General features: G+C 44.4%; 1 protein-coding gene across 8 annotated transcripts in view; it reads right to left on the reverse strand.

The window, feature by feature from the left end:
* Window positions 1-15,231, reverse strand: part of RASAL2 (RAS protein activator like 2) — a 270,409-nt gene that overhangs the window by 64,836 nt on the left and 190,342 nt on the right. For all 8 annotated transcript variants that reach the window (XM_053915605.2, XM_045189246.3, XM_053915606.2 and 5 more), the window contains one exon: window positions 8,479-8,585. In XM_053915605.2, coding sequence (XP_053771580.1) covers window positions 8,479-8,585 — 107 coding nt within the window. The remainder of the gene's footprint in view (window positions 1-8,478; window positions 8,586-15,231) is intronic.

Raw genomic sequence — 15,231 nt, forward strand, 5'->3', positions numbered from 1 at the left:
CACAGCCCATGACTCAGCATGTGGGTGGCCCACCAGCCACCAGGCTGCCTCTCCTCAGCCACCATACCCGCCTGCCATGCCCTGGCTGGGGGTGGGAAGTCCAGCCAGGCCTTTCCCCTTTCCTCGGCTGTCACTGCGTCTCCCTAGGTACTTGGATTAGGGATGGACAGGAGGCTTGCCCCACCTGAGCTGTGGCCTCTGGTCACCTGCCAGACACCAATGAAGCTAACAGGGAGGGGCAAGGAGGGCCCCGCTAACCCCTTCTCCCATGATGAGATGCCACAGCCGTGGCTGGGCAAGGCAGAGGGGGAGGCTGGCTGGGGCTCCTGGGTGGGGAGGTGGGCAGTGTGGATTCCATCCCAGGGAGGCAGCGGGAGCAGGGACTGTGCCCGGCTCCAAGTCCCTGCACAGCCCACTATCTCGTCAGGCTTCACTCACAAACACAAACCCAGAGGCGAATCACTGGGACCCGTGAGATGGCAACGGTGGAGTGTGAAGCCTGCAGCACAGGCCTCTCCGAGAGCAGGCCTGCAGCTGTGCTGGCCACACGCTTGCGGAGCCAGGCCCGGGGCTGGTGCAGGGCAAGAATGGCGAGTCTGATCCCCGAAGTCTGTGGGGGGCAGCGGGGCTGGGGTGGATGAACCTGAAGAGAGACACAGACCTGATGACTGACTTGGGAGGAAAGAGAAGAGAATACTAGGACTCTTAGGTTTCTGCCTCTGGGGAATGAAGAAATTGTAGTACCACAAAGTCAGAAATTCAGGGGGGAAAGAGTTTTGGGGAGAAACATAGTGAACATAGTGTGGAGAGAGCTGAATAGAAATTTCTGTGGGACATCAGAACCAGGCGCTAGAAGAATACAGAGGACTGTTTAGAAGATTCTCTGGAACAACGCTGCTTTCTGTTTCCTGACGTGTTGATCCCTGATTTCACTCCCGTGCAATGCCACAAAACCCTTTGAATATGGAAGCTCTCAGCATTCCCCATTAAACGGGCCCCCGTAGAATACATCTCACAAAAGTGCGGAGGCAGAGGAGGACAAAATTAAAAAGGGCAAGCAGTTTACTTAATGGACACAACAGGCAGCCGTTCATTTGCTTTCTTTGGGAATTTCCCTATTCTGGACATTTCCTATAAACAGAATCATGTCATATGTGGCCTGTTGAGTCTGGCTTCATCCCTTTAGCATAATGTGTTCAAGACTCATCCATGCTGTAGCACGTATCGGCACTTCACTCTTTTGATGGTGGAAAAATACGCCCCTGTACGGATGGACCACACTCAGTGTATTTTTCTTCAGCTGATGGCCACCTGGGATTGTGCCCACTTTTTGGCTGTTACAAATCATGGTGCTATGAACGTTCACGTACAAGACTGTGTGTGCACACTTGTTTTCAATTTTCTTGTATATACCCCTAGAAGTAGAATTGCCAGGTCATGTGGTTCTTTCTGTTTAACCTTTTGAGGGATTGTCAAACTGTTTTTCCAAGTGTCTGCACCATTTTACGTTCTCTCCAGCAAGGTATGAGGGTTCCAATTCCTCCACAGCCTTGTCAACACTTATTATTGTCTCCCGTTTTGCTATAGCCATCCTAGTGTGTACACAGTGGTATCGCGCTGTCTTTATTTGCATTTCCCTAATGGCTCATGACGTTGAGCACCTTTCCACGTCTCCATTGGCCATTTGCATATCACCTCTGTAGAAATGTCTATTCAAATCCTTCCGGGGCCTTTTAATAGCTACTCAACAGTCTGACAAAAAAAAATTTATACTGCTATCTTAATTAAATAGACTACTTGGAATGAAGTTCATTTAAAATGAAATTCATAGATGTTTAATATAAAACAAAGTGTTTAAAAATCCAGTGGAATGGTACTGGCACCGGTAATAGAATTAAAGGGCGAAATGGTAGGAAGGGACCTCAGGGGTACTACTATTTACCAGCAATGCCTGTACCTTGCTGAGTATTGGTGTAGCTGAGAAGTACACCTTTCTGTACAGCTAAGCCTAGCAAAATCAAGAAGTTGGCAAGGTTTCCTTCCTATCTAGCTAGCTTCCTAACTTCTGTGAAAGAGAAAAGCACCTAACATCAGTTGTACTTAGTGGCTAATTATATGCTCCCTTATGCGGGCATTATCCCTTCGAAACGTTCATCTCTAATTGTGAAAGGGAAGGTGTTGAGCCTCCTTAGATGGTAAAGCAGAAGAAGACCACCTGTGCTTCGAGAAAGAGGAGCTCGTAGGACAGTGTCCCCGAGAAGGAGCTGTCAGCGAGCTCACCCCGTCCGCCCTCACACAGCCCTGGTCTCCAGGGCAGGGTAAGCTGGAGTCTCCCCTGGTTAGCAGGCTGCAAACCCCTTTCTAGAGCACCCGCAGACTGCGGAGGGTTTCCACCGTCCTTCGATGGTTTCAAGGTTAGACTTGGCACAACTCCCTGCCAAGCCTGTTCCCTTCTCCGCCAGGTGTTGGCCACCTCCTTTCTATCCCCCCTCAAGGGGTCATATCTAATCTTATTTCTTTTTTCTCTGCTCCAAGTTTTATATTTTCTAGGATGTTTATCATGAAGAGATTTTAAAATTACACCCATTCTGATTACAAAATGATTTAAGGGTATAGTTAACATTTAATGTCTTCAGAGGATAATTTTTCTTTTCTGACATCCCTATGTTTATTACATTATTTTTACCTCTGGCGGTTATATTGTGAGAGACATAAATAGGGATATGTTCATATATTATATAGTCACACACATATGAATATAAATATGCCCTTCATTAAAGGAGGGGTCACTGCAGGGTGATCCTATTATGGATTTTCACTCCATGCTGATGGTCAGTAAAGAGAAGGAAGAAAGAGGGACATAGAATATTTAAGCCGTAGCGGGCAGAACTCTGCGGGTCCTGGAACACAATCCCAATGAGAACACAAAAATTAAAACAGAACAGAAGTAGCTTGGGTGCTATGAATTCAAACTGGTTACTTCACCCCTGAGGCTGAGATTCTTAAGCAGGTCAGAGGTCACGGAGCCACAATGGGACAAGTGTTGTGTAAATGTAGACAAGTATTTTGTAAGAAGTGTTTTGTAAAAGGGTCGCCTGGCTGACTGTGGCGAACACTTGGAAGGGCAACTCGCACACAAGGCCGCCATCTGTCTGTGGGCCGCACCGGGCTGGTGAGAAGGTACCAGACTGGAGGGCGCACAAGGAGGCACCGGTGTCCACGGCGAAGACATGGACTGAAGTGACTTCCTCATGCTGTAATCAGTCGTTTAGACAAACGGTTCCAAACCCTGGGCGCATGTTACAATCTTCTGGGAAGTTTTCTTAAATTATAGAAGATTAGGTTCTGGTCCAGAGACTTTTCCTTGAACTGGTCTGAGGTGTACACCTTAGTATTGTTTTTGGTGTTCCTTAGGTGATGTTTTAGGTACAGCCAGAGTAGAAAACCACTGGTTTGGACAACCAACACTTTCTGGTCTTTATGAAGTGAGCATAAAGCTTTCTGTCTCTTTTTTTAACATGGAAAAACAAAGATCTTATTAAGGATTTTATTGATCTTACTGACGATTCTATTCAAAACAGAGACCAACACAAACTGAGCCTGAAATCTTGATGCTCGAGAAAGGATGTAACATTTCTTTGTACACAGGAATGTCACTCGGTCGACGTTTATTATTCCCAAGCTTCACTTCCTTCTAAAAACTATGGAAAGGCCTCCCCTCTGGCCAGCCCTTTGGGCCTGGTGCTCGCAGCTGCCTGGGAACGCTCAGGTGCCGCTGAGACAGGAGCGCGAGGAGGGTCACACAGAGGGTCAGCGACGGCGCGTTGGACCACGCTTCCTGGTTGTCGTGGCATATATTTCAGTGCTGAACTCTTTCAGGGCCAAGCTCACAGCTGACTCGAACGCAGCAGCTGCGACGGCATTGTGTTTCGTTCACACGAAAGGCCGGCTCAGACCACTGTGTGACGGGGAGGGAAACACTGAGCCGAGCACCTGGCCCAGAACACAGCCCGCCTCCTCTCAGCCAACGCTAAACTGATGGCGTCGTCTAAGGAGAAGCGATGAAAAACCCGTAAATATCAATAGTCACTTTATACATAGGATGTTAAAGAAAGGAGGCCGTTCCCAAAACCAAGGCAGTGTGAGACAGACACATACGATTACAAGACGTGATGGTTTTCCCTTTATGAATTAAACTATAAACACCTAAATACCTTTTCATTAGTTTGCTCATTTCTTCCTAATAACTCCTGTAACATTTAAAGGTAGTTTTAACAACGTATAAAACAGAATGGATACCTTACTTAAAGGAAAACACAAATGTGACAAAGGTAAAAAGTCTACTAGGATGGTAAAGAAAAAGTGAAAAATAGGATCTTTAAAAGGAGGCAAAAACTATTCAAATGCTAAAACCGTTCTTGAGGAATCTAACAGTCAAAACTCAGGTCTGCGGAAACATTGTGAGCTGATACAATGTGTGACCCCTGAACAGATCAGAGAGTCACAGAAACAAATCATTGATTAAAACAAGTCTACCTAGTTTCACTTCCCAATGTAAGTAGACCCAGTATATACCGTATACATAAAACACCAGAGCCCTGAATTCCAAATACAACTTCAAATCTCTTTATTGAGGAAAAAAATGTAACTACTCTGCACAGGTACACTCACGTACTCCAGGGGATCGCTTAGTGGGTATCAAATGGGTTAGTAATCTGTGTGACCGGAGACCTCACCAGTAAATACCGAGAGAGTAAGTATAGATACTCTATTCTGGTCCTCCGATAATTCGTGCATATTTCGTTCACTTGCCATGATTTGTTAGGGGTCTGCTATGTGCGAGGTACCGTATGAGGCACTGGGGCGGCCGCGAAGATGAGCAGAAGAGATATCCATTGTCTCACGAGGGACACAGACCTACAAGCAAATACTATTTTTGATCCACAGTTGGGAAACCGGGTACGCACAGCGTTGACTTAAGACACACACAAGTTTTCGACTGTTGGGGCGGCCGGTGCCCCTAACCCCAGCGCTGGTCAAGGGCCAGCTGTAATTACAATAGGAATTACGGCGGAGAAACGTGGGGGGAGAGGGAGGAAGAGCAGAACAGCTATCACGCAAATCGCTGCTTTTTCTTACAGATGATTAACGTACAAATGCATTTAAACGTCCCTAAAACCAAGTCACCGCTTTAACCTGCAGGTTCAGCGGCTATGTAAGTTCCCTCTTCATTTCTCGTATCCTTATTTTTAAACTTATTGACTCTGCTACCACTTGCATAAAGATAGCTTAGACTAGGTAAGAGTCTGAGCCATCTTGCTATATACTGGTTATCCATTTTACATTTTCAAAATATGAATTTGGGGGAATAAGGAGGCTACTCAAAGGTTGAAGCCCCCCTGCGGGGGCCTCACTGCTCCGGTGACTCACCCGGGCTCCTTTCCGCCTCACCCAGGAGCGTTTGGTCAGCAGGGTGGCCTCCCCTGGGTCTCCCTGAAGCTGACCTCTACTCTAGTGCTGTCAGCTGTGAGGTGGGTGCTGGGCTGCCCCTCTAGAAATGACGGCCCCTTACCCACCACTCTGAGCGCTGGCACGAGGAAGAAGAGTCACTTGGGAAAGAGGCATGTAATTTACCGATACTTCACAGTGTTTATACCACTTGGTTTAGCTTTACGGGCCAAGACAAATATTTCAGTAAACGAATCTCTAATGCTTTAGCAGCCAGCAAAATTTAGGTAAACTTGACAAACAAGCCCACTTACAGTCTTGTCCTAACTCACGCTGCCAGGCCTCTCTCTCGCCGTTTGTGCCTGTGTGCTTTTCCATTCTTGCCTCATTGAACCCTTTCCATGTTCCCTGACACCGTAAGTGTGCCTTCCCAAAATGCTGTTCCCTCAGCCTGGAGTACTCTTCTTCCCTTGTCAATTATTTTCATTCAGCCTTCGAAGCTCAGCTCAAACACTGGCTTGTGGCAAAGCCGTACCATGCACAGTATGTTGTTAAAAACCCAAGTAACCATGCGTATCTACCTCCTTATGAACCTGCCCTCTTTCTGTCTCTTGCCACTAGATTGTAAGTTCTCTGGGAGTGGAAAATTCTGGGTTCATTGCTGTTCCCTAGCACCCAGTACAGTGCCAGGAAAGTATCAGTAATTGGTGAATCACCAACACTTTGCCCAAAGTAAGCATTCAACAAGTGTGTCAGTAATTTCAGTCAAGGCTTGCTGAGATCTGTTTCATCTGCTCTGCTCCCAGCAAGCGTGAAAATGTCACCAGGAAGAGTAAGACCACTGTGGGGGGCCTACTACTAGCTCCCCTTTGGGTTCAACTGATGAGCGGTGAACCTGCTGTTCACCACAGTAAAGACGCCTGAATCCTACCTAGGGCCATGCGTGCCTGTGCTGAAATCTCACTTGTGCCCCTTCCTCCAGGAAACATGGAAATGGCCATCTTTGTGATACTGTGTAAGTAACTTAAAGTTAAGTATGTCAAAAGTTTGGTTCCTCTTTGTACTGCTTTTCTGTATTCAGAGAGCCCATTTTGATACTAATTACAAAAGTATTTTGTGTTGATTTAAAAACTATACATACTTCTTACTGGCAACACATTAAGTGATGCAAGTCATGTTAGCTATTGGTGTTATGGATAAATTAAAAAAAAAACACAGTGTACTTCCACAGACATCCGGGCACTGCAGTGCCTCATTTAGCCAGCGTGGTATGGTTTCTCTCAGAAGAATATAAATTATTTATCCAGCATTATCAAGGAAGGAGGTACTTCACAAACCAGATTTTTCTGATAAGTTTTTTTAAGCATCACATGTCTTTAGGATTTTAAATACGCTCACTGGATATGTATTACACAATACTATACAGTTCCTGGGGCTTTTTCAAAAAGCCCAGAACAACAAATACAACCTCTCTTTTTCTTGATGATTCAGGCTCGTTATTATCCACGTCGATTACTGCACTATGCACCATCCACCCTGTAACACAATGGTACCATTAGGGGCTATTGATAAATGTAAAGCTCTTTGCCTTTATCCTAAGTGGATTCAGACTGTTTTTCATGACTCTGCAACCAGTATGTTCTCATGGTGATTTTTCAAATGACTGTCTAGTCGAGGGCTCGTGGAGGGTTAAGTTCTCCTAGAGCTAAGAGCATGGGCTCGGTGACTGCGACTGGTTAGGCAAAAGCCTCCCCCTCCCCTCAAGCAGGTGGCTGAGGTGCCGGGAGCTTCCCCGCTGAGCGAGCGGTCTGTACGCAGTGCCATTCTTCACGTGCACGCGTTGTCGGTGTATTACTTTCACTCAAGAACAACTAGTCTTAGTGTGAAGGTGAAGCTTAGACTACCTGTCAACTTACCGCTTAAATATAAATAAAAATTGTTGTTCGTAACTAATTCAAATTTTTAAAGCCCAGCCATGAACGTCAGACTAAACTTAGAAGTACTTCAATGTAACCATATTGCAGAAAGATATTTTTCAGTTACTGACTTAAAAATTTTTTAAAGCATTCACCATTCTATCCCAGCATGATGGCGTGAAAATTTCAGATTCTAGTTCAATCCCTTTTTGCCTAACTCCATATAGGGAGAGTTAGTTTCAGTATATTTGATCTCTGTTTCATCAGGAAAACAGGAACAGGGGAGAGGAAAAAATGCTTTCTTCATTCATCAAAAAGTTTTAAAGAACAGGTAGCTATGCCTGGGGAACAGAGAAGCGCAGTAAAAGGCATGAAATCTACTATTTTAAAATTCCTGTCATTATTGGGTTAGAATATTAACCCAACATTTACTTGTGATCTTTAAAAATGAAAAAAATTGTAAAAACTTGAAAAGGCACTTGAAAAACTTGAAAAATAAAATCATACCCCATCCCTTAAAAAAATAAAAAAGAAAGAAAGAAATTTTCAACAGCAGCTTTATAGATCTGTGATAGGTTTTGGCTAGTAACTTGGCAGAAGGTCATTCCGCAGAGATTTGCATTGCATACTTCAGAGGAATTTGAATTTCACGTATTTACTTATATACAGGGTCTGGCACAAATAACGCCCCTGTTTCTATTACAAACTTTTATTACAAAATCATAAGCATATAATTCTGTAACACCACAATATCACACTCAAGCACACCCTATGACATTTTAGGTGAAATGTTCAAATGAAAACTACAACTTATTACACCCATATTATTACCCGACCAACCAACCACACTCAGGCAGGCCTTACTTCTGCCGGACCCTGCGGGTTGGAAGTAAGTCACAAGGAAAAATAAAATGCCCCACAACCTAGTGAACCTGACACTGAGGGTAGTGGACATTAGCCACAGTTACTCGATCTACAGAAGTCGGTAGCTCTGTCCCTCAACCTAAGCATTGTAAAGAAATTCTTGAGGAACAGAACGGTTATGGTAACTCTCTCGAACTCTAAGAAGAAAGGAGAAAAGCGAAACATCCTCTTGGAGAAGAGCCATGCTTACTGGTACTTTGAAGGGTGAGGTATATGCAGTGTCCATGGAGCTGGGCTTCTCTGATGTGCTGGTCCCTGAGATGCTCCGTCTGCGGGGGGACCTCTCTGCGGGCACCTCTGGAAAAGAAGACATGGAACATCATGAAGAACCCCACATTCCAAAGATTTCGCTAAGCTGCAAAATTACTGGTTTTCCCCCCCCTCACAAAAAATCGGTTTGCTTTAAAGGTACATTACAGTCTATATCCACATCATTTCTCCTTTTATCTCTGTGGCATTTGAACCATTGAGACACTAGAAGATGGTCACAGTTAAGAATCTGCTGTCGGGTGACAGTTTATGCCTTATCTGTGTACAGATAAAAAGTAATTTCCTCTGAGCTAAGTTTAGTATCTGTACGTTCACTTAATATTTGCCTCTCACAGGTATGAATCTGCTTCTCTATTTGTCAGCAACATAGGAGTTAACAGAAATTTTTGATGTTCTTGTGAACAAAACATAGTCTAGTGCTGCTCATGATTTGCTGGCGCTTGCACAAAGGTCAAAGTTCAGCTCTGTGCAGATAAAATGATTCACCAGACTGCAAACCGAAGGGCTGTGCAAAGACTGAAAGCTGCTGCCAGGAAAAAATAACATATATGCCTATGCAGATATAAAAATAGATCAGCTTCTCCTTGTTCTGGCAATACGACCTTATTAGGATCCTGCTCCGGAACCCTAAATCTGTTCAAACTACTTAACAAGCTTCAGATTTTGCACGTAATGTGATAATCTCAAATTTAATTCCTATACGCTACATGAAGGTTACATTTTCTTCACAGAGTGATAGATATATGCATATATATGCACACACACGAGCACACACAGATGACAGATAGATACATAATTATACCTTTGTCACAACTGCTGCCCATCTCCACTTCAACTGACAGACATATAGGAATCCAGCTTCTCAGATAACATTAGATAATCTCAACATGGACAAGGAAAAACAAAACACATCCTAAAAAAAGTATTCTGTGTTATCTTCCAGATCTCAAAAAAATAAGGAGTAAATCGTGACTCCGGAGACTGACATTTTGCTTCCCGCTGTTCTCCCTTTAAAAGACAGATGCAGCTTAAACTTCCATTTCTGGCCTCCTGGCCCCTGGGATCCGTGCTACTTCCACTTAAGAGAAAGCGTTTTCTTTTCTCCCGCTCCCTCCTTGTGTCTTGCTCCCCCCCCCCCCCGCCCCCCACAGCTTGCAGGGAGAGTAAGCGAGAAAGAAACACACACGACTGCAGCTATTCAATCAATCGCTCCCACTGCACATCCTCATTAGTTATTTTCAAGCTATTAGCAGACGCCCAACCACTGCCGCCCCCCAGTTACAGAAAATCTCACTGTATTGCACTGATCTGTAGCAAGAAAAAAACACTTACTGAAATTTATAGTCAGTCAGTGCCAAAAGGACACCATTTTACACAGACCCAGCAATGCATACAAGTGAGTCCCTCCTACGGCTAACCAACTGGAAGTGCTGACCCTGTTAGCATCTTTGCCTCTTAGAGACTGACTTGCTTTCCCTGACTAAACATCTTCTCTGTGACATCTTGACTTGTGAGACATAAGCCAACATTCCTAACGACTGAGAGGTTGGCAACACAGTGTCTTACAAGCCTGCAGTACAAGAAAAGTCCACACTGTAACTGTTCTTTAAAATCACGACCAGTAACTAACTGTACATCTCTCGACTTCTCGCTAACCATCCGCGGTTGGTTAAGTGAGCCCTCATGTACAGAGTCATTTTCAGAATTAGGCACGCAGGATTTAGTGCACATTTCTAAACAATGGCAGTGTAAGTAGCTAAAGTTCATGGGAGTGGCACAAAGCCCTGAATTTAAACACATCGGTTCGTCGAACACACCGAACCAGACCTTCAGATTTCGGGAACCTGACGTTGAAGAGTGAGTATCCCAGGCGGGCAAGTCCTACGGGGGACAGGCAGGTGAGCCCAGGCACTGGGGGCGGTAGAGGGTAGCCTCATCCTCCCTCTGACAATTACCTCTAATTAGAAAGTATGGGAGACAATTACAATAAAATATGTTTTTAATCTCTGAATAATTGACGGAGAAACAAAACTAGGAGATAAAGAAGTTCCCTCAGCAGGGAAAGAACGGTCTCGTAAACAGAACAGAAATTGAAACTTATTTCTTCACTTTCTTCCAAACATCTAATTTAGTTTTCAGGCATATGAACTCATTAAGTAAATAAATTTGAGTGCTTTTAACTATTTGGAAATCATATGGGCTAAAATATCAATCTCTAACAAATCCATTACTTGTTGTTGTTGTTGTAATTGTGGATTCTCTTTCTGTATCATGAAAAAGAGAAAACCCCACAATTCTGAAGCAGCGTAAGTGTTACTGGGTTCAAAAGAAGAAATTAAATTATTCTAGAAGTGTGAACAATTATCCCCAGAGGGAAAAGAAAGGACACGAGATGAGCCAAATAGACTAACGTGAGAGGAATCGGTCCATCCTTCTTGACTTACTCAGCCCCCACAACAACGCAAAAAAGAAAAAAAAAGGCCTTCTACTACCCAGGTTCTTTGGCCCTCAGAAGATTCATAACTATTTCAAAGCCGAGAGAAGGCTATATACCCCAAGAACCAATCAATGTCCACTTAGAAAGACGGCGGCAGCATCAGCAAGGGAGGAATTGACAACTTGCTGGGTTGGTCCCAGGCAGGCTGGCACATCCGACCGGTCCAGCTACCTTAACCTGAAGTCTCCACGCAGGAGGGAAAACTGCTACTGTGCTCTCCAAGTTGCATTTCTGCTGAGGGGACGGAAAATCTGTAGCGGTTCCACTAGGCCAAAATTGGACGGCTTTCTCCCCTACCCACCTCCCTGCGACATGCTATCGCATTATTTGCACCTGCTGTAAAAATTAATGTTCTTTCCTAGTCACAATATTTAATTATAGTCATTTTAAAATGTGCTCGCTTTCGAAGGCTGAGACATATCATATTGTTTCAGTAGATAAAGGTCTGAAACAGTTTTGTTCACTTTCTCATCATCTAAAAATAGTATTTTTCATCTTCAGATGGAAAGAGCCCGGTTAAGTTTTAAATTTATCTCATCATTTCCTTTGCCACTGGGTACGAGCTGAGATGAGGTGACAATGTATCATAATGAGAGATACCCTCCAGCCCGGCCCTACGTAGAATGATGTACTGAACAAAGGGGACGTCAGGCGCTTTTCTTAGCAGCACCACCAACTAACTGCCCGTGAGCCCTTGCCCGCTCCGGGCTTCATTAGTGAACTGGGTTATTCAGGCCAACCAGAGATGAAGACAAGATAATGAGCTCATATGCTCTGATGCAAAATTAGCATCTTTGAAGAAAGGGGCTCTCCAAATACAAAGTGTACTGTTGTGATGTCATTTCCGCAACACATCGTCTTCCTCTTTGTCAACGTGCTTTCTTTGAAAAGTGTGGCAAAGAAATCGACAACTGGGTAAGTACAGGGGCAAAGGCACTTCTGATAGAGGATGTGCCTGTTCAACAAACAGAACCCAACCTCTGCTTTTAGGCCTAATAGTGTGTCCATGGCCGTTAGTTACCCTTATCAGGAAGCAAATGTCAAAAAGTGATTTGGGGAGGGAAGAAAAGTAAGACTTCCTTAAGGCGCTGGAGAGGCACACTCGTTCCCGATAGTGAGTACAGGGAGGAGGCGGCTGCCTTGAGAAGGTGAGTTTGAGTCAACTCTGAGGAGGTGAGGCAGTCACCCTGTGGGTTTCTAAGGGGAGGACCCTGCAGGCAGAAGGAAGCCAACACCAGCTTCCAGGGCGAGAGCAGCAGGGAGGCCGGAGGGACTGGTGTCGGTGCGCGGGGACAAAGTAGTAGCAGAAAGTCCGCAGGCCTGCACCCAAGAACTCGGCTTTCCACTCTGAAAGGAACACCACCTGGTGAAATAACACTTCCTGGCCCTTCCCTAATTATTTTCTTCTCAGGATTTTGAATAATAAATGTGATTGAAATAATTCTGGAATACTGTATTTGTAAAGAGAGTAAAGGGAAATGTTTATCATGGATGTTTGCTAATACAGAAACGCTTAACTGAGGGGTTAGGTTTCAAAACCCTCTGAAAATATCAGGAGAAACATATCTGTTATATAACATTATTACGGCCAAACATGTATAAGCATCAAATCAAATCCATTTGCTTTTTGTTCACATTTAACCAAAGTCCATACATCATCATGCCAGATAGGCACCTATGTAACATAAATGACACAGCTAAACATGTCATGAATTCTGACGCCTACCACTGTTAGATCAAGTTACACTAGCTTTTTAAAAAGATTAAGTGATTCATAAACACTTTTTAAAAGAGAAAACGATGTACTATAAAAGTTATTTAAGCACCCATTTTGTAAACAATCTATCTAGGGTGCCAATCTTTTTATGGTAACTTCAGCCACTACTGAGTGCTGTTATGTGCTAAGCACTGGGCCTGACATCTGTCTTACTTAATCCTTGGGACAGCCCCCGCGGTAGTGACAATTACGGCCCTCTGGGATAAGACCGGGGCACATTTAAAAGAAGGGAATGACTTTACCGATGAGAAAGTCATTTCAGAAAGTTCAACATGAAAGATGGACGAAATATAGGAAGAGATGTATACAGTTCTAATTTGGTGGGCAGTGATGTAAGGGACCAGAATACCCTTCTCAGAGCAAACTTCTCCCAGCATGACAGGCCAGAAAACATTCCACGCTCACAGACGCAGCCAGTCGGGCACACACTCGTATCGCGTGTCTAAATATTTCACGGGAATCGCAACCTAAACCAATTCCTAGCAGTTCTGCTGTCCAGAAGCATAAAATATGAATGAATGTGAATGCTTTCCCAGTTAGAGTTATCCCACAGGCCCCTTGAATATTTTTGATATTACAGGTAGGAAACGTGTGTTCTAATATTTTTAAAAGCGGAATTTTTCAGCTCACTTCAAAACCCTTTTTAAAAATCAGTAACATTTTAACACGGCGTGCTGACAAATGGAATACACTCTACACCGTGCGTGCGCCATTCACATCCCTGCAAGTTCAGTGTGTGCGGGTGTCGTGGGGCACGAGCCGACCCCGCTGTCATCTCCTTTCCCTTCTATGGTGCAAACGATGGTGACAATAAACAGGAACGCCCCAGTTATTCATAAAAGAGATAAGCAAATAACTCAGCTCTCTGTGCTGTGAATTCTAAATTAGAAGAATTTTCCTTCTACAGGCGGCACATAAGACATTTAAGAAACAGAATAGGAAGGAAGGAATAATGTTAGGAAATGGGTTTGTACCTCTCCGGTAAAAAGGGATTTTAATAACAAATGCAAACTGTGAAAGAAAAAAGGCTTCATGGAAATGGAGTTGCCTTTTGGTGGGGGACTCCTAAAGGCAATGGAAGCTCCAAGGTGCAGGAGGAGGAGAATTTTTTAAAGGGAACAGGACAAGAGCCATGAGGAGAAGCCGACGTGTACAAAGTTGCTGACAACACAGCACCTGGGCGTTTCATAGGCTCCGGCCACCTGGCTGTCAGCGGGACATTCTCCGCCGTGTCCCCTTCACTGCGTCTCAGCCTGCGCACTCCCACTCACTCCTACTCAGCTGCTCTGAAACACTAATCCCCAGAGCCACTTCATCCGCCCAATTTGTACCACTTAGAAGGCAGTGCTTCTCTCAGACCAGCAGCCCTTTCAAGTTGGCACGCCCGAGACACTCACTGCAGCGCGAACACACTGGTGGTGGGTAAGGAAATGTGCTGGGTTCTCAGCACGTCCAGCCGTCCAGCCTCCCCACCTTCTGGTTTCACTTCGGCAACTTTATTCTCTATTATTATTATTATTATTTTTTTTTTAATCACACATTTCTTCTGGTTAATATAACAGGAGAATGGATTTCTCTCTGGTCAGGGATCTGAACACCCACGGCTGTTCCCTTCTTCAGCTGAGGGCTTCACAGGACGGTGCTGGACGGAGGGCAGAGAACAGTCTCAGTGCACATGACACTCAGCCAGAAAGGCTGAGGAACGGCTCAGGGTTACATGGTACCTTCCGTTTCAAGTACAAAGCGTATCTCTGGGTCTTGGTCCTAACAACCAGGGGTCTTAAAAATAATGATGACAAATAACAAGGATAGCTACAATACCCAACGACTATTTCTTAATCCTGATTACAAGCTAAGAGTGTTATACGAGTTCTCTTCAGTCCTGGTAACAATCCTCTGGAACTGGGATCATCGCCCCCATTTTACAGAAAGAAAGCAGCGGGCGTTCTGTTACTCTGCCCACGTGTGTGTGCCCAGCTGGTAAAGGGCAGAGTCGGGACGCAAACCCGTATGGTCTGGCTCTAGAGCCTCTACTTTTCATCACTGCAAAGCTATCCTGTTCTCCTTGTGTTTTGTACAATAGGCTGTAATGGAGAAAAGACAAGATAGGTAATCATGGAGACTCCTCCTAACAATAACTCAAAGAACTTTAACAATAGGCGCACAATTCTTTATATTTTAAAAAGAATTAAATCATACTCTTTAAGCAACAATTTACTACAAACAAAGCCCATCAAATAAAACTTTTAATCCTGGGTTGCTGATGCTAAAAAGGCTATTCTAGCTCAGTGAGGCAGAGGGACAGAGGCGGAGAAAGGTTACTAGCTTAATGTAATGGTGGAAAAATTTGAACAAAACAGGAAGCAAGCTATCAAGAGTATCTACTACTGATTCCTTGA

The sequence above is a fragment of the Desmodus rotundus genome, chromosome 12 (genome assembly GCF_022682495.2).
Source record: "Desmodus rotundus isolate HL8 chromosome 12, HLdesRot8A.1, whole genome shotgun sequence".
NCBI lineage: Eukaryota > Metazoa > Chordata > Mammalia > Chiroptera > Phyllostomidae > Desmodus > Desmodus rotundus.